Genomic DNA, 19,653 nt, shown 5'->3' with positions numbered 1-19,653 from the left:
ATTAGCGCCAAGGGGGGTGTAAAAAAAAGGTTTAGGGGGTTGCCGCAATTTTGTTCCCCAAAACCCCAGTTCTGCACTTTTTTTCCGCCGGGTATCCATTGTCGATACTTTTCCGCTGGTTACAAGGCGCAAACTTTTTGCACCGGCAAAAAGTCGGACAAATTGAATACGAGGATAAATGGAATCGGCGAAGATGACGTATTTGGCGAAAAAGTTTCGCCGAAAACGGCTTTTCGCTCCAAATTGAATACGGCCCTGAGTCTACACAGTTGTCAGTCAAACCCTGCCTGCACAGTTAGGGACGCACCTCCTTCCCACCATGCCGGCCTGTTGGAGAGTAGTGTAAGAGACAATGGTGGGTAATTATAGCTCAGTATAAGTAGGCCAATAATGTAATTCATGTATACTATTCATATTATTCAGCACGGTAAAAGACATACAGTGCTTGATCTTATGTCTATTTCTATATAAAGTATTTTAAATTGAGGCTTTAATTGCTCTTTAGGGACAAGTATGACATGATTCAAATAAAGAAAATGTATTATTTCTCAGAGCAAGATGCTGTTCGGGAGCAGCCAAAGGAAGAAGATTTAGATAAGATAATTAATGTACTCTTGACCGAGACAGACACAATATGGCTGTTGGATATGCCAGTAGCGGTGGTCGCCATGGATGCTGAAGAAGCAGAATTAATAAAGTATGAGAATTTACATTGATCTTATAGCATCATTTCTCTGGCTGTTAGTATTGCTCGGTGCTTCTGACCTGGACAGTATATTGACAACATTTTTCTGTTTTCTTCAAGTTTGCGGAGCCAAACTTACACAGATCTCTGCAAGAACAGAGCTGGAAACGATCGGTACATTGAGAGAATGATGCAGACATTTAATGGGGCTCCAAAGAGTAAGGAAGTTCAGTGTGAGCGAATTGTCCTTGAAGACGCTGGTAAGTTCTACACTTTGGTACCTACTATTTGAAATATCAGTGGTTTGTAATAGTGTCATTACAGTCTTAGGAATTTTGTGGCATTTGACATTTATTGCATAAAGTGATGTAAAAGAAAGATTCCTCTGATGTCACACTTGTGTTCTGTTATACCGTCTGTGTAGGTGTCATGGCTTCGGTGTGGGACATGTATGATTCCTTTAACGCACCGGAGAACCCACCAGTGAACGTGACAGCAGAGACGACCAGTAGATCAGAGAGATCTGAGAGTGTGGCCAGCAGCCGATCTAACATCAGCAGGAGAACAATGTCTGGCACCTCTATGGACAGAGGTGGTAAGTTCATTCAGTTTAATTACTAGTTGTTTTTTACCCTTCATGATATGTTCACATATCTAGAGCACTGTAAATCTGTACAGTGGCTTCCAGTTCATCCCAAGTCTAACCTACAAGACTTTAACCAAAATCAGCTCAACCTTACACCACTTCCCTTATAGTATTCTCCTCGGCAATTCTGCAGTCTTCCAGTGGGTTTCATCTTTCCTGTCCTCTCATAATCCTCATTAATGGTGGAAAGTTTATTTTTTCCCATGCTGCACCCATTCTATTGCACTTGTTGTATCAACGCACCAGACTGCAATAAAACCTACATGCTTACTATTTCCACCCTTGAGATTCTCTAACCATGTGTTTACTCAGCGCTCGGCTACTGTCTTGTCCACTCCTGCTTCTTAGCGCTGTCTGTTGTGTCTGCCTGCTCTTTTATCTCTATACGCAATTATAAGATGTGATACTGCAACTGTCTCTTTACACAAGTATACTGTTGACATTTGCCTGTGCTGACCACTGTGTTTTGATGCCTGCCTTGACCACTGTGTTTTGATGCCTGCCTTGACCACTGTTCTGATTATTGACCAACATTTACATAATGACTTTACACTTCACTGCTTGTTATTGTTAAAAGCTGTTTGATTCCTATATTGCCCATTCCCGTAATATCTATAGCCCCCTAATAACTGTATCACCCTAGCATACCTGCAGAAGTCCTGGTAGTCGCCAAGTGTTTGGAAACCTAACAGAAGGGTACAAGGTGGTCGTTACATGCAGAAAACTCACTAAGGCATCTTCTTAGCCCTGGGAGGCTCCCGTCTAATATACATTATTTGGACCAATATTGTGCCATTGTAATTCTTCCCATAACAATTATGTAGTAATAGCTCTGCCAGTAACAGTTCTCAACACCTGGAATGCATATGTCATCTTTATATTGCTACTCTGTACAGAAGAAAAAATTAAAATCTGGCGCCACACCTCTTAAATAGTAATATGTAGAATAGATTTCTGACTGCTGCCCAGAAAACTAATATACCAGCCCGCACACAACTAACACGGAAAAAATAAAAAAGTGTTCCGAGGCGCTGTCAGATTAATACATTTACTCAGATATTAAAATAATACAGATAATAATAATACAATAAATCCAATCTGGTGAAACCTATGACCATAACCCCCCAGGAATCTCTGGGTACGGGAGAAAAACCCCCCAGATATCTATAGCCCCATTTGGGACAGGTTTCTAGTTGTTAAATTGCTTCCAAATACTAGTATCTAAAATACAGTCACACAGTTAAAAGTTTGTATCCACTCGTACAGGCAGTGGTTCCCAAACTGTGTGACGTGGCACCCTGGGGTGCCTCGGGACACTTGCAGGGGGGCCTCAGGTTGGTGGTCAAGCACCAAATCAAATTATTTATGGTCAATTTAATGTAAATATGTGGACAAACAGAAGCACAAACCTGTCCCCCACCACATAACTGACCCTAAGGATGACAGGTAAGTACAATTTACTTCACTTTACTACATTTTTTTTCTCTGTATCTCTCAATAATAAACTTAAACTTAAGGGTGCCGTGAAAACGATGCTGTTAATCTAGGGTGCCGTGATTTAAAAAAGTTTGTGAACCTCTGGTATAAGGTGTCAGTCGCTCACCAGAGCTTGTAAGCTTATGTACATAAGCAGGTGCTTATTTATGTGGCTCGTATGCAATTTTGTAAATCACCGACAAGTCATAAATCTTCACAGATAGCGTCTCTGTATAGTATTATTACTTCCCAGCGCAGATGATGTGTTTAGGCTGTTTGCCTGCTCTTGGTACAGCCTCTCATGCCATGCTGCGCTATCTGTTTGGATTGGTATGCAGAAAAAAGTCTATTGCCGGTTTGTATCTCACAGTCTCTGCGTCTCCAGACCGGGGGTTCACGTGGTATACGGCCAGGGGGAATGCTGTCAGTATTGACCGGTCAGTCATCTCGCCAGGACGTCTCTACGCGTTTCTCCGCCTTTAGAAAAAGTCAGCGGCTTCCTCAGGAGACAAAATGACTTGTCCGTGATTTACAAAGTTGCATACGAGCAACATAAATAAGCACCTGATTATGTACATAAGCTTACACTATTTATTAGAGCAATTTATACCTATCATTGTAAAGTGACAGAAGGAAACATCTCCATGTTTACATGTTTGGAACAAGGAACAACATCTCCATGTTTACATGTTTGGAACAAGGAACAACATCTCCATGTTTACAGTTTGGAACAAGGAACAACATCTCCATGTTTACATGTTTGGAACAAGGAACAACATCTCCATGTTTACATGTTTGGAACAACAAGGAACAACATCTCCATGTTTACAGTTTGGAACAAGGAACAACATCTCCATGTTTACATGTTTGGAACAAGGAACAACATCTCCATGTTTGGAACAAGGAACAACATCTCCATGTTTACAGTTTGGAACAAGGAACAACATCTCCATGTTTACATGTTTGGAACAAGGAACAACATCTCCATGTTTGGAACAAGGAACAACATCTCCATGTTTACAGTTTAGAACAAGGAACAACATCTCCATGTTTACAGTTTGGAACAAGGAACAACATCTCCATGTTTACATGTTTGGAACAAGGAACAACATCTCCATGTTTGGAACAAGGAACAACATCTCCATGTTTACAGTTTGGAACAAGGAACAACATCTCCATGTTTACAGTTTGGAACAAGGAACAACATCTCCATGTTTACATGTTTGGAACAAGGAACAACATCTCCATGTTTGGAACAAGGAACAACATCTCCATGTTTACAGTTTGGAACAAGGAACAACATCTCCATGTTTACAGTTTGGAACAAGGAACAACATCTCCATGTTTACATGTTTGGAACAAGGAACAACATCTCCATGTTTGGAACAAGGAACAACATCTCCATGTTTACAGTTTGGAACAAGGAAAAACCTGATTCTATGATTGGATATATCTGTCTGCACCAGTGGATACAAACTTTTAACTGTGTGACTGTATTTAGATACTAGTATTTGGAAGCAATTTAACAACTAGAAACCTGTCCCAATTGGGGCTATAGATATCTGGGGGGTTTTTCTCCCGGACCCAGAGATTCCTGGGGGGTTATGGTCATAGGTTTCACCACATTGGATTTATTGTATTATACGTGTTTGTATTATTTTAATATCTGAGTAAATTTATTAATCTGACAGCGCCTCGGAACACTTTTTTATGTTTTCTACTCTGTACAGCACTGCGGACTATGGGCCTCATTCATTAAGGATCGCAACAGCGTACGCAGTTGGCCGATTGTTGCGTCCTGCTCCTGCGTATGCATCGCAGTACCCGAAAGCACCACTGCGATCACGCAGAGCACGGAGAGCCAGGCAGTAAGCGTTTGGGGGTGGTGATTGTGTGTGGGGGGGTGGTCGGAGAAACCAGGCGTGCCTGTCCGTTTGAATGCCGTTGCATGGGCGTGCATAAATTAGCGATGGCATACGCAGCTTGAGTACTTACTGCGTGCATCGAGGTTAGCACTTTCTAAGTATGGTCAGGGCTGCTGTAATTCTGCATGAGGGGCTGATGGTACTCGATGTTACCGATGTATACACCGCACTTCGAGGTATTACAGATGTGAGATGGAGATAGTGGGCGTCTCTATGCTGGCTGTGCAGCGGAATTGCAATAGCATTCATTAGCATATTTTCGCAGCAGACCTGCGTGTGCGATTACGAAGCTGCAATCGCAGTAGCGATCAGTAATGAATCAGGTCCTATGTTGGGACTTTATAAATTAAATTCAACAATAATAGTATTAGTATTAGTAAGCTTGGTGTAGCCATAAATAACTTTTTTCACTTCCTTTGCCAGACTCGTTCTCCAGCACCATCACAGACCTAGACAAGCTGCCTCTTGCTCGGATACCGGACGAGACTGAGACAGATGTGGAAGAAATATTAAAGTCCGAGAAGTTTCAGCAAGATCTGTTCATTATGGAGAGGGTTGTTGTAGAAAACATATTTCAGGCGAAGCTTGCGGCATACCGGCAGCTCCCGGTGATTATAGGTGTGTGTGTGTCCATGGCCTTTCCCTGTTGTGGTCACACTGCTGTTCAGTACCCACTCTTCTCACATGTTCCCCATAATTAGTTATTCTATAATGTTATACCGTTTCCCTATTCTGAGACTTGTAGACATTGACGGGTCTCTGGAGATTGACCAGAGGCTGCGATTCTTTAGAATCCCCCCAGTTATTCCATGTAGCTTTATATACATTGCTGCCATAGTGAAAGTTTCCCTATACAGAGCTGTCTGCAGCTCTAACGATTAGGAACTTAGGCCCTCATTCAGAGCCGTACGCTCTGAGCAGAGCGCACGCTCTGAATGAGGGCCGGCCTCCAAAACTATGGAGCGTCCTCCTGGACGCTCGTATAGCTGTGGGTCACCACCCACAGCCTATACGAGCGTGCAGTTTGATGGTTGCGATGGTCTTGACCATCGCGACCATCAAAACTGCGAGCCGGAGCCTGCGGTTGAGGTTTTCAACCGCAAGGCCCGGAGTGATTTTGGCTCTATCAGAGCCAAAATCACTCCCACTGACATCACTAGTGATGTCAGTGGGCCGGCTTCTGACGGGAGGCGTTCCCTTAGGAGTCCTTCGCTCGTCGCGTTTGGCGCATGCGCACGACGGAGCTCCCTCCGTCGTGCGCATGCTCAGTGCAGAACATCGACCCATTTGCGAGCGGACAGCCGCTCGCGAGTGGGTCTGAATCAGGCCCTTAGTGAGTATGATATTCAGGGGATGGGGAGATGGGTTCCGTGAAAAAAAAAAAAAGAATGGTTCCAATATCTGCTGAAAGGGCAAAATATGGCGCCATACAAGGTAAAACGCATCGAAGGTCCCAAAAAGTAAATACCTAAAAATTTTATTTTTATTTTTCCTCTTTGTACAACTGAATCCTTCTCCTTCTGCCTTAAATAATATACTTGCTAAATTTGGTGGTATTATGCCTGTCAGTCGGACTAATATGTGCTCACTAGCTGTAATGCCCAGTGTTGGCCTGGCTTTTATTCATTTATTGTTTCTCCTTTGTCTCAACTCCCTGGGGTAAATTTACTAAGATGGGAGTTCTATTAAGAAGTGATGTTGCCCATAGCAACCAATCAGATTCCAGGTATTATCGCCTAGAAGGTGCTAGATAAGTGAGAAGTAGAATCTGATTGGTTGTATGGGCAACATCACTTCTTAATAGAACTCCCATCTTAGTAAATTTACCCCCCTACGTTTTTCTTTACTTGGGGCCTAGTTATCATTAAATATTTGCAGCAAATTCCCGTAAATATGAAGTATCCCCAGATGTATCTCCAAAATCTGCTGCAGTCCCTCTATTTCCAACAGCAGCCGCGACCGCCATAGGTGGCAAAGTATTCTGGAGCTTGGTTGTCACAGCTTGGCCTGTGCTGCTGTAGCCTACACTTGGCAAAATTTACCGGGAGAGCGTTCCTCCGGAACCCTCCTCGGCAATGACTGCCGCACGTGCATGGTCTGTAGACTGCGCATGTGCAGGAGTCCCGATAGAGGGGTTGCAGGGACGGGCTCCAACCTGTCCCTGCGTGTGCTATTTAATACATCCAGGCGGTATTATCACATACTGCAATGCGATCATGGGCGCTAATATCTAGCCCAGATTGCATTGAGTATGTGATTATTAGTAAGATGATCCCCTTGTCTCCTCTCCCCAATTCTCTCTCTACTCCCAACACTGTTTCCCCACCTATCTCTCTCCCCCTCCCCCCTTTTCTCTCTCGTCCCATCACAACACTTTCTCCCCACCACTCCTTCTCCCTCTGCGCCGCCCCCTCACTCTCTCCTGTGCATCACTGACACTGTTTGGAGAGGTCAAAGTTGAGACCAACTCATTACATTTTCCAATGTGATGACATCATTTTTAGCAGGCTCCAATTTTATATATATATATATGTATGTATGTATGTATATATATATGTGTGTGTGTGTGTGTGTGTGTGTGTGTGTATATATATGTATATATATGTGTATAATTTAGGGATGTGCAGGCTCGGATAGGTTCGAGTTTGCACGTGGAGTTCGGATTTTTCCCTCCAAAAAAACGGAACTCAGAACGAGGCAAAACGTCATCTTGCATGGACGAACATCATCATTCCTGGTCTTTTGTCCAGGAATGATGATGTTCGTCCATGTAAGATGACGTTTTGCCTCGTTCTGAGTTCCGTTTTTTTGGAGGGAAAAATCCGAACTCCACGTGCAAACTCGAACCTATCCGAGCCTGCACATCCCTAGTGTATATATATATATATATATATATATGTACTCTTTCTTGTTAAAACTTAATAAATAAACAGTATTTAAAGGGAAGCAAAAGCTATCTTTTAAAAACACTTATTTTTCAGATCCCGACGCTGCAGATGACACAGAAGTTCTAACCAAAGTGACGTCTCCCAGTATAAATAGGTTGTGGTCCTTTGTGTGTGACGTGACAAAAGGACGCAATGTGAGCAGCACATCGTGGAACAAGAAAAACCCGGTAAGTACAAAATTGAATGAAAAGCTGCGCACCGCGCAAGTCTCTGGTCTGGAATGAACCCTGTCAGACCTGTGCTTCTCCATCTAAGCCGTACTTTCACCCCACAGGACCTACTGGCCGTTGGCTATGGACAGTTCGGTTTTAAAGAACAAAAGGGAGGACTGGTCTGTTGCTGGTCGCTGAAAAACACAACGGTAATAAATAAATGTTCCAATATGTAATACATGTGTGTATTATATGCTGTATTGTTATCACTTATATACTGTATTAGGACTCATCCATTCATTATTTCTTGCTCAGTGGCCAGAGAGGATATATCACTGTGAGAGTGGGGTGACGGCCCTGGACTTCTCTGTGTCTTCTCCGGACCTCCTGGCAGTGGGGACGTACAGCGGCACAGTTGCTATATACAATGTACAGAACAAAGACAATGCTCCAGTGCTGGATAGCAGGTATGAATTGCTTCTCCTAGATTTTATGGTGGAGGCTTTTAATGTCCTCTAAATCATATTATTATTATCTTTTATTTATATAGCGGCACTAAATTACGCAGCGCTGTGCAGAAAATATATATCATTCATATCAGTCCCTGTCCCATTGGAGCTTACAGTCCCTTGCATGCAAGAGGAGGACCCGCACTAGGGTTATTTTTTTCTGAATCCAAATATACTACCAGTATATTTGTGTAGTGTAGGATTATACTACCAGTATATTTGTGTAGTGTAGGATTATAGTACCAGTATATTTGTGTAGTGTAGGATTATAGTACCAGTATATTTGTGTAGTGTAGGATTATACTACCAGTATATTTGTGTAGTGTAGGATTATACTACCAGTATATTTGTGTAGTGTAGGATTATACTACCAGTATATTTGTGTAATGTAGGATTATATTACCAGTATATTTGTGTAATGTAGGATTATATTACCAGTATATTTGTGTAGTGTAGGATTATACTACCAGTATATTTGTGTAGTGTATTATTATAGTACCAGTATATTTGTGTAGTGTAGGATTATATTACCAGTATATTTCTGTAGTGTAGGATTATATTACCAGTATATTTGTGTAGTGTAGGATTATACTACCAGTATATTTGTGTAGTGTAGGATTATATTACCAGTATATTTGTGTAGTGTAGGATTATACTACCAGTATATTTGTGTAGTGTAGGATTATATTACCAGTATATTTGTGTAGTGTAGGAATATACTACCAGTATATTTGTGTAGTGTAGGATTATATTACCAGTATATTTGTGTAGTGTAGGATTATATTACCAGTATATTTGTGTAGTGTAGGATTATACTACCAGTATATTTGTGTAGTGTAGGATTATACTACCAGTATATTTATGTAGTGTAGGATTATACGACCAGTATATTTGTGTAGTGTAGGATTATATTACCAGTATATTTGTGTAGTGTAGGATTATACTACCAGTATATTTGTGTAGTGTAGGATTATACTACCAGTATATTTGTGTAGTGTAGGATTATAGTACCAGTATATTTGTGTAGTGTAGGATTATACTACCAGTATATTTGTGTAGTGTAGTATTATACTACCAGTATATTTGTGTAGTGTAGGATTATATTACCAGTATATTTGTGTAGTGTAGGATTATATTACCAGTATATTTGTGTAGTGTAGGATTATACTACCAGTATATTTCTGTAGTGTAGGATTATATTACCAGTATATTTGTGTAGTGTAGGATTATACTACCAGTATATTTGTGTAGTGTAGGATTATATTACCAGTATATTTGTGTGATGTAGGAGTATATTACCAGTATATTTGTGTAGTGTAGGATTATATTACCAGTATATTTGTGTAGTGTAGGATTATATTACCAGTATATTTGTGTAGTGTAGGATTATACTACCAGTATATTTCTGTAGTGTAGGATTATATTACCAGTATATTTCTGTAGTGTAGGATTATATTACCAGTATATTTGTGTAGTGTAGGATTATACTACCAGTATATTTGTGTAGTGTTGGATTATATTACCAGTATATTTGTGTAGTGTAGGATTATATTACCAGTATATTTGTGTAGTGTAGGATTATATTACCAGTATATTTGTGTAGTGTAGGATTATACTACCAGTATATTTGTGTAGTTTAGGATTATAGTACCAGTATATTTGTGTAGTGTAGGATTATAGTACCAGTATATTTGTGTAGTGTAGGATTATACTACCAGTATATTTGTGTAGTGTAGGATTATACTACCAGTATATTTGTGTAGTGTAGGATTATACTACCAGTATATTTGTGTAATGTAGGATTATATTACCAGTATATTTGTGTAATGTAGGATTATATTACCAGTATATTTGTGTAGTGTAGGATTATACTACCAGTATATTTGTGTAGTGTATTATTATAGTACCAGTATATTTGTGTAGTGTAGGATTATATTACCAGTATATTTCTGTAGTGTAGGATTATACTACCAGTGTATTTGTGTAGTGTAGGATTATACGACCAGTATATTTGTGTAGTGTAGGATTATATTACCAGTATATTTGTGTAGTGTAGGATTATACTACCAGTATATTTGTGTAGTGTAGGATTATATTACCAGTATATTTGTGTAGTGTAGGAATATACTACCAGTATATTTGTGTAGTGTAGGATTATATTACCAGTATATTTGTGTAGTGTAGGATTATATTACCAGTATATTTGTGTAGTGTAGTATTATACTACCAGTATATTTGTGTAGTGTAGGATTATATTACCAGTATATTTGTGTAGTGTAGGATTATATTACCAGTATATTTGTGTAGTGTAGGATTATACTACCAGTATATTTCTGTAGTGTAGGATTATATTACCAGTATATTTGTGTAGTGTAGGATTATACTACCAGTATATTTGTGTAGTGTAGGATTATATTACCAGTATATTTGTGTGATGTAGGAGTATATTACCAGTATATTTGTGTAGTGTAGGATTATATTACCAGTATATTTGTGTAGTGTAGGATTATATTACCAGTATATTTCTGTAGTGTAGGATTATACTACCAGTATATTTCTGTAGTGTAGGATTATATTACCAGTATATTTCTGTAGTGTAGGATTATATTACCAGTATATTTGTGTAGTGTAGGATTATACTACCAGTATATTTGTGTAGTGTTGGATTATATTACCAGTATATTTGTGTAGTGTAGGATTATATTACCAGTATATTTGTGTAGTGTAGGATTATATTACCAGTATATTTGTGTAGTGTAGGATTATACTACCAGTATATTTGTGTAGTTTAGGATTATACTACCAGTATATTTGTGTAGTGTAGGATTATATTACCAGTATATTTGTGTAGTGTAGGATTATATTACTAGTATATTTGTGTAGTGTAGGATTATATTACCAGTATATTTGTGTAGTGTAGGATTATATTACCAGTATATTTGTGTAGTGTAGGATTATACTACCAGTATCTTTCTGTAGTGTAGGATTATACTACCAGTATATTTCTGTAGTGTAGGATTATACCAGTATATTTGTGTAGTGTAGGATTATATTACCAGTATATTTGTGTAGTGTAGGATTATACTACCAGTATATTTGTGTAGTGTAGGATTATACTACCAGTATATTTATGTAGTGTAGGATTATACGACCAGTATATTTGTGTAGTGTAGGATTATATTACCAGTATATTTGTGTAGTGTAGGATTATACTACCAGTATATTTGTGTAGTGTAGGATTATATTACCAGTATATTTGTGTAGTGTAGAATTATATGACCAGTATATTTGTGTAGTGTAGGATTATACTACCAGTATATTTGTGTAGTGTAGGATTATACTACCAGTATATTTGTGTAGTGTAGAATTATACTACCAGTATTTTTCTGTAGTGTAGGATTATATTACCAGTATATTTCTGTAGTGTAGGATTATAGTACCAGTATATTTGTGTAGTGTAGAATTATACTACCAGTATATTTATGTAGTGTAGGATTATACGACCAGTATATTTCTGTAGTGTAGGATTATATTACCAGTATATTTGTGTAGTGTAGGATTATACTACCAGTATATTTGTGTAGTGTAGAATTATACTACCAGTATTTTTCTGTAGTGTAGGATTATATTACCAGTATATTTCTGTAGTGTAGGATTATATTACCAGTATATTTGTGTAGTGTAGGATTATATTACCAGTATATTTGTGTAGTGTAGGATTATACTACCAGTATATTTGTGTAGTGTAGGATTATACTACCAGTATATTTGTGTAGTGTAGAATTATATGACCAGTATATTTGTGTAGTGTAGGATTATACTACCAGTATATTTGTGTAGTGTAGGATTATACTACCAGTATATTTGTGTAGTGTAGGATTATATTACCAGTATATTTGTGTAGTGTAGAATTATACTACCAGTATTTTTCTGTAGTGTAGGATTATATTACCAGTATATTTCTGTAGTGTAGGATTATAGTACCAGTATATTTGTGTAGTGTAGAATTATACTACCAGTATTTTTGTGTAGTGTAGGATTATACTACCAGTATATTTTTGTAGTGTAGGATTATATTACCAGTATATTTGTGTAGTGTAGGATTATATTACCAGTATATTTCTGGACAGTAGGATTATATTACCAGTATATTTGTGTAGTGTAGGATTATACTACCAGTATATTTGTGTAGTGTAGGATTATACTACCTGTATATTTGTGTCGTGTAGGATTATACTACCAGTATATTTGTGTAGTGTAGGATTATACTACCAGTATATTGGTGTAGTGTAGGATTATATTACCAGTATATTTGTATAGTGTAGGATTATAGTACCAGTATATTTGTGTAGTGTAGGATTATAGTACCAGTATATTTGTGTAGTGTAGGATTATAGTACCAGTATATTTGTGTAGTGTAGGATTATACTACCAGTATATTTCTGTAGTGTAGGATTATACCAGTATATTTCTGTAGTGTAGGATTATATTACCAGTATATTTGTGTAGTGTAGGATTATATTACCAGTATATTTCTGGACAGTAGGATTATATTACCAGTATATTTGTGTAGTGTAGGATTATACTACCAGTATATTTGTGTAGTGTAGGATTATACTACCTGTATATTTGTGTCGTGTAGGATTATACTACCAGTATATTTGTGTAGTGTAGGATTATACTACCAGTATATTTGTGTAGTGTAGGATTATATTACCAGTATATTTGTGTAGTGTAGGATTATAGTACCAGTATATTTGTGTAGTGTAGGATTATAGTACCAGTATATTTGTGTAGTGTAGGATTATAGTACCAGTATATTTGTGTAGTGTAGGATTATAGTACCAGTATATTTGTGTAGTGTAGGATTATACTACCAGTATATTTGTGTAGTGTAGGATTATACTACCAGTATATTTCTGTAGTGTAGGATTATACCAGTATATTTCTGTAGTGTAGGATTATATTACCAGTATATTTGTGTAGTGTAGGATTATACTACCAGTATATTTGTGTAGTGTAGGATTATATTACCAGTATATTTATGTAGTGTAGGATTATATTACCAGTATATTTGTGTAGTGTAGGATTATATGACCAGTATATTTGTGTAGTGTAGGATTATATGACCAGTATATTTGTGTAGTGTAGGATTATATGACCAGTATATTTGTGTAGTGTAGGATTATACTACCAGTATATTTGTGTAGTGTAGGATTATATTACCAGTATATTTGTGTAGTGTAGGATTATATGACCAGTATATTTGTGTAGTGTAGGATTATACTACCAGTATATTTGTGTAGTTTAGGATTATACTACCAGTATATTTGTGTAGTGTAGGATTATACTACCAATATGTTTGTGTAGTGTAGGATTATACTACCAATATATTTGTGTAGTGTAGGATTATATTACCAGTATATTTGTGTAGTGTAGGATTATATTACCAGTATATTTGTGTAGTGTAGGATTATATTACCAGTATATTTCTGTAGTGTAGGATTATATTACCAGTATATTTCTGTAGTGTAGGATTATATTAGCAGTATATTTGTGTAGTGTAGAAATTATACTACCAGTATATTTGTGTAGTGTAGGATTATACTACCAGTATATTTGTGTAGTGTAGGATTATACTACCAGTATATTTTTGTAGTGTAGGGGTATCCCAGAGCAGCCGAAAGAAACCCACACAAAGACGGGCAGGGCCGGAACAGGGCTCTATGCCTCCATGTGCCACCTTTGTACGATCCGGGCGGCTCCTGCAGCAGTGCTACTGAGTGCAGGATGTCATTCCAGGCACCCTTCAAGCCACATGCAGGTGCCGTGGGACAGCAATGGTGCCACCACCTGGGCACTGTGCCACGGCAGCACTCGCACACCCCTAGTTATGGCTTAAACACTAGAAGAACATACAATTTCCACACATATGGGGCCTTCATTAGGAATTGAACTCCTAACATCAGGGCCGTGAGGCAGTTATTCCAACCACTACGCCATCTGTGCTGCCCATTACTTATCGCCGTCAGTGCTCATTGGTTGGGTCTCTGAGACAGTGGGTACCATAGATGCAGGTGGATGAGCTGAGACGAGGCGTTCTCACTAACCGATATAACACAGGGCTCTGTGTCGCTATGGCAGCCTCCGTTCCAATGGTTTAAGTGAAATAATTTTGTTGTTTCAACTTAGTGACAACCCGAACAAGCACACGTGCCCGGTGTGGCAGCTGAAGTGGGTAGAGCAGGACCACGGCAGCCTTGGCGAGGACAAAGGGGAGATCTTGGTGTCCATATCTGCAGATGGCAGGATAACAAAGTGGCGAATTAGGAAAGGATTGGACTGTAACGGTGAGGATGCCGAAATTCACATGGGATGAGGGGGAGTAAAATCCCTCAACAGTACACAAAATATGGGACAATCCATTGTGACATATACAGTATGTGCTTGTGTAACTATAACTGTCTAATTAGTGCAGTGTTTCCCAACCTCAGTACGCAAGGTAGACTTAACAGTCCAGGTTTTAGTGATATCCATTCTTGAGCACAGATGGTTAAACTCAGGTACTAATTAAGTCACCTGTGCACAAGTCTGGCTATCCTTAAAACCTGGACTGTTAGTGCGCCTTGAGGACCGTGGTTGGGAAACACTGAATTAGTGAGTAGTGATGTCATATTGGAGGGTTCTAATGTCAACGCAACAATTTGAACATTTTGTAAATAATTGTTCTGGCATGTTACTTCGCAATGTGTATCGCATTACCCGCATGTAAGTATAAAGCATTTGGGAAGTTTTGTGTTCTTATAAGAGCTAAGTAGATGGAAATAGCTGAATTTCTGCCTCCTCCTCATACCTTGAATCTGTGCTTCAGTGCCAGCAGCGTTATTACAAGTAGGAAGTGACCATTTCATTGTCTTTTACCCACAATCCCTTGGTGCAGGCTTTAAAACTGTATCCATAAGAATACAGCCAATCCATTCACAAAGAACCAGTAACCTCACCTGTAAACCGATAGGTGTCTTTTTAGGGGAAGCAGTCAGGAAGCCGACAGACGAAATGCCGACCACCGGCTTCCTGACTGCTTAATCCCGGCAAGGGTTAAATGACAGGCGTCGAGATCCCAATGCCTGTCATTTTACTTACACTGGACAGCCACAGGGGGGGGAGGGTTAGGTTTAGGGCTCCCGTGGGGGACTTAGGGTTAGGCACCCCCCCGGGAAGTTAGGGTTAGGCTAGGGTGAGGGAGGGTTAGGGTTAGGCACCCCCCCCCGGGGGACTTAGGTTTAGGCGGCGGGGAAGCGGGGTTAGGTTTAGGCACTGGGGGGGAGGTTAGGGTTAGGCAACCCCCCCCCCCCCCAGGGGACTTAGGTTTAGGCGGCGGGGAAGGGGGGGTTAGGTTTAGGCCCTGAGGGGGAAGGTTAGGGTTAGGCACCCTAAAAGAGGGTTAGAGTTAAGGAGGGGGGCTATTAGATTAGTTATACTTACCTCTCTAGACGATCGGGATTTCCTCCTGTGTCAGACAGATGCTGTAGACGGTAAATCATACTAATTCCCTTTTTAGTCTTCATGCTCATAAATGTAGCTCAGCCAACAAAAATGTCCGCTGCTGCTTGTTTAGGTGGGGCCGCAGGAAGATTTTCTTTATTGGTTCCCTCCCCCCCCCAAGCTGCAGGGAACGTGATCGTCTAACCCACCCCTTTCGCCAAATCAGGTGAAGCTATTGGTCAGTGCAGTCACTCCCACCCGTATCCAGCTATTATGAGGCCGAAGCTCCATCTGCCCCAACCTATTCACTACCGTCAGGGGTAGCAGGTCCCGGGTCCTGATTACCCACCACCCCTTACACCTTCTCCTCTTCTCAGTGCACCTGTGTGTAAGGGACAGTTACACTTTAATGCCTGTATTCTCAGTTCTTTGTGGACAATATGGTGTCATGTACTGGTCGCTGCAACATTTGGATGCATTATAGTGTTACAAGGTGGTTTATATTTGCCACAAGTTACAATATTTCGGTGACATTAAACGCAGCTATTGCGGGATGTCCGGTTTCTTACAGTAATTCCTTTGTTGTGACAGATCTGATGAGGCTGAAGCGCACAGGAAGTGACAGATTCAAAGAGGCGGCAGGAGAAAAAGAGAAGAAGGGCGTAGCGTTCATCTCCCGCCAGGCTCCCGGGATGTGCTTCGATTTCCTTCCAACGGTAACGGACACTTATATGCAATCTATAGCACTTATCGGAGTCACACACTGTAGTCTAGTACACTTTAATGCTAGGGCTATGTGTAACGTTAACAGGTTAGATAGCACGCAGATGTTTCAAGGAGTAAGTCCACCCATTTCTAGGAGTAACTCCACCTATTTCTAGGAGTACTTGCACCTGTTTCTAGGAGTAACTCCATCTGTTTCTATGTGTACTTGCACCTGTTTCTAGGAGTACTTGCATCTGATTCTAGGAGTACTTGCACCTGTTTCTAGGAGTTACTCCATCTGCTTCTAGGTGTACTTGCACCTGTTTCTAGGAGTACTTGCATCTTATTCTAGGAATAACTCCATCTGTTTCTAGGTGTACTTGCACCTGTTTCTAGGAGTACTTGCATCTGATTCTAGGAATAACTCCATCTGTTTCTAGGAGTACTTGCACCTGTTTCTAGGAGTAACTCCATCTGTTTCTAGGTGTACTTGCACCTGTTTCTAGGAGTAACTCCATCTGTTTCTAGGTGTACTTGCACCTGTTTCTAGGAGTAACTCCATCTGTTTCTAGGTGTACTTGCACCTTTCTAGGAGTAACTCCATTTGTTTCTAGGAGTACTTGCACCTGTTTCTAGGAGTAACTCCATCTATTTCTATGTGTACTTGCACCTGTTTCTAGGAGTAACTCCATTTGTTTCTAGGAGTACTTGCACCTGTTTCTAGGAGTAACTCCATCTGTTTCTAGGTGTACTTGCAACTGTTTCTAGGAGTACTTGCATCTGATTCTAGGAATAACTCCATCTGTTTCTAGGTGTACTTGCACCTGTTTCTAGGAGTACTTGCATCTGATTCTAGGAATAACTCCATCTGTTTCTAGGAGTACTTGCACCTGATTCTAGGAGTAACTCCATCTGTTTCTAGGTGTACTTGCACCTGTTTCTAGGAGTAACTCCATCTGTTTCTAGGTGTACTTGCACCTGTTTCTAGGAGTAACTCCATTTGTTTCTAGGAGTACTTGCACCTGTTTCTAGGAGTAACTCCATCTATTTCTAGGTGTACTTGCACCTGTTTCTAGGAGTAACTCCATCTGTTTCTAGGTGTACTTGCACCTGTTTCTAGGAGTACTTGCATCTGATTCTAGGAATAACTCCATCTGTTTCTAGGTGTACTTGCACCTGTTTCTAGGAGTACTTGCATCTGATTCTAGGAATAACTCCATCTGTTTCTAGGAGTACTTGCACCTGTTTCTAGGAGTAACTCCATCTGTTTCTAGGTGTACTTGCACCTGTTTCTAGGAGTAACTCCATCTGTTTCTAGGTGTACTTGCACCTGTTTCTAGGAGTAACTCCATTTGTTTCTAGGAGTACTTGCACCTGTTTCTAGGAGTAACTCCATCTATTTCTAGGTGTACTTGCACCTGTTTCTAGGAGTAACTCCATTTGTTTCTAGGAGTACTTGCACCTGTTTCTAGGAGTAACTCCATCTATTTCTAGGTGTGCTTACACCTGTTTCTAGTAGTAACTCCATCTGTTTATAGAACTACTTGCACCTGTCTCTAGGAGTAACTCCATTTGTTTCTAGGAGTACTTGCACCTATTTCTAGGAGTAATTCCTCCTGTTTCTAGGAGTAATTCCACCGATTTCTAGGTGTACTTGCACATGTTTCTAGTAGTAATACTACCTCTTTCTAGGAGTAACTTTATCTGTTTCTAGGAGTAACTCCACCGATTGCTAGGAGTACTTGCACATGTTTCTAGTAGTAATTCTACCTCTTTCTAGGAGTAACTTTATCTGTTTCTAGGAGTATTTCCACCGATTTTTAGGTGTACTTGCACATGTTTCTAGTAGTAATTCTACCTCTTTCTAGGAGTAACTTTATCTGTTTCTAGGAGTAACTCCACCGATTTCTAGGAGTACTTGCACCTGTTTCTAGTAGTAACTCCATCTGTTTATAGGAGTACTTACACCTGTTTCTAGTAGTAACTCCATCTGTTTATAGGACTACTTGCACTTATTTCTAGGAGTAATTCCACCCGTCTCTAGGAGTAATTCTAGCTGCTTCTAGGAGTACTCGCACCTGGTTCTAGTACTTCTACCTCTTATTAGCAGTACTTTGACTGAGGTAACATTAAAACACAAGAAACACGTGATAAAGACATTCCTGATGCCCCCTCAGTGTCATGCTTAATGTAAGATAAATGAGGTAGAGTTTTATGGTTCTATGGTAAAAGAATTCTAGAAATGAAGAAAGGGGGAGGGACTTAAAGTGGAAGTAGGATGGGTTCTGATAGGACGTCTTGACTGATCACATGACGCACAGAACGTTACCAGCTGGCTGTCCAATCCTGCAAACCTCAGGATGTGGGGTGAGCAGGGCTGGATTAAGGGGGGGGCATAGGGGGCGAGTACCCATGGGCCCCCCTCTCTCAAGGGGCCCCCTGGCCGCAGCTGTTTTTTTTTTTTCATTTTAAAAATGGCCGCAGACTCCTGCCTGTTGGTTCAGGAGTCTGTCAGTCATTTCAGTGAGGAGGATGAGTCAGTGGGGAGGGTTAGAGCCAGGTTAGGAAGTCATGTGAGTCAGCCCATCTGTGCACCGCGGAGGAAGCAGAGACTCAGGGAGGAGACAGAGACTTGCTGCTGCTGCTGCTGCTGCTGCTGCTGCTGCTGATGATGATGGGGACAGACAGAGATTCCCTAGTCTCAGCAGCAGTCATGAGAAAATTAGTATCTGCAGAACACACTTTGCTGTGTGCAGCTCTCTATGTGCTGCTGCTGCTGCTATTTCTCTGACTGAGGAGTGTGGCTGGACAGAGCTGCAACTACCTGTGTGGCCCAGGCTGGGGACACTATGAGAAAGTAGCCAGTTCCTCCTAGTATTCCTAGTCACATCTCACATCTGCACCATTTGGATGCCTGGTTAGACACTGTGGCACTCACACAGGTAAATACTTGTACAATTTAATTTACATTTTTAATATTTATTTTTATCTTTAGTCTGAACTAATTGCAGTTATAATAGGTTTCATTTAGTCATCCCAGTAACTTTGCACCTAGGTCCTGATTCACTACCAATCGCAGCTGCGATTACGCACACAATTGGGCGACTGTTACGTACAGCGTG

At 40.2% G+C, this 19,653-nt stretch overlaps 1 protein-coding gene across 1 annotated transcript in view; it reads left to right on the top strand.

Moving 5' to 3' along the window:
* The window catches only part of DNAI4 (dynein axonemal intermediate chain 4), a 58,392-nt gene that overhangs the window by 17,891 nt on the left and 20,848 nt on the right, over positions 1 to 19,653 (top strand). The window contains exons 5-13 of the mRNA XM_088442388.1: positions 553 to 697; positions 806 to 945; positions 1,110 to 1,280; positions 5,156 to 5,350; positions 7,714 to 7,847; positions 7,955 to 8,041; positions 8,148 to 8,299; positions 14,534 to 14,691; positions 16,418 to 16,542. Coding sequence (XP_088298514.1) covers positions 553 to 697; positions 806 to 945; positions 1,110 to 1,280; positions 5,156 to 5,350; positions 7,714 to 7,847; positions 7,955 to 8,041; positions 8,148 to 8,299; positions 14,534 to 14,691; positions 16,418 to 16,542 — 1,307 coding nt within the window. The remainder of the gene's footprint in view (positions 1 to 552; positions 698 to 805; positions 946 to 1,109; positions 1,281 to 5,155; positions 5,351 to 7,713; positions 7,848 to 7,954; positions 8,042 to 8,147; positions 8,300 to 14,533; positions 14,692 to 16,417; positions 16,543 to 19,653) is intronic.

Source organism: Taudactylus pleione, unplaced genomic scaffold (genome assembly GCF_031769625.1).
Source record: "Taudactylus pleione unplaced genomic scaffold, aTauple2 ptg000310l, whole genome shotgun sequence".
Taxonomy (NCBI): Eukaryota; Metazoa; Chordata; class Amphibia; order Anura; family Myobatrachidae; genus Taudactylus; species Taudactylus pleione.
This window is presented reverse-complemented; position numbering and strand designations above follow the sequence as displayed.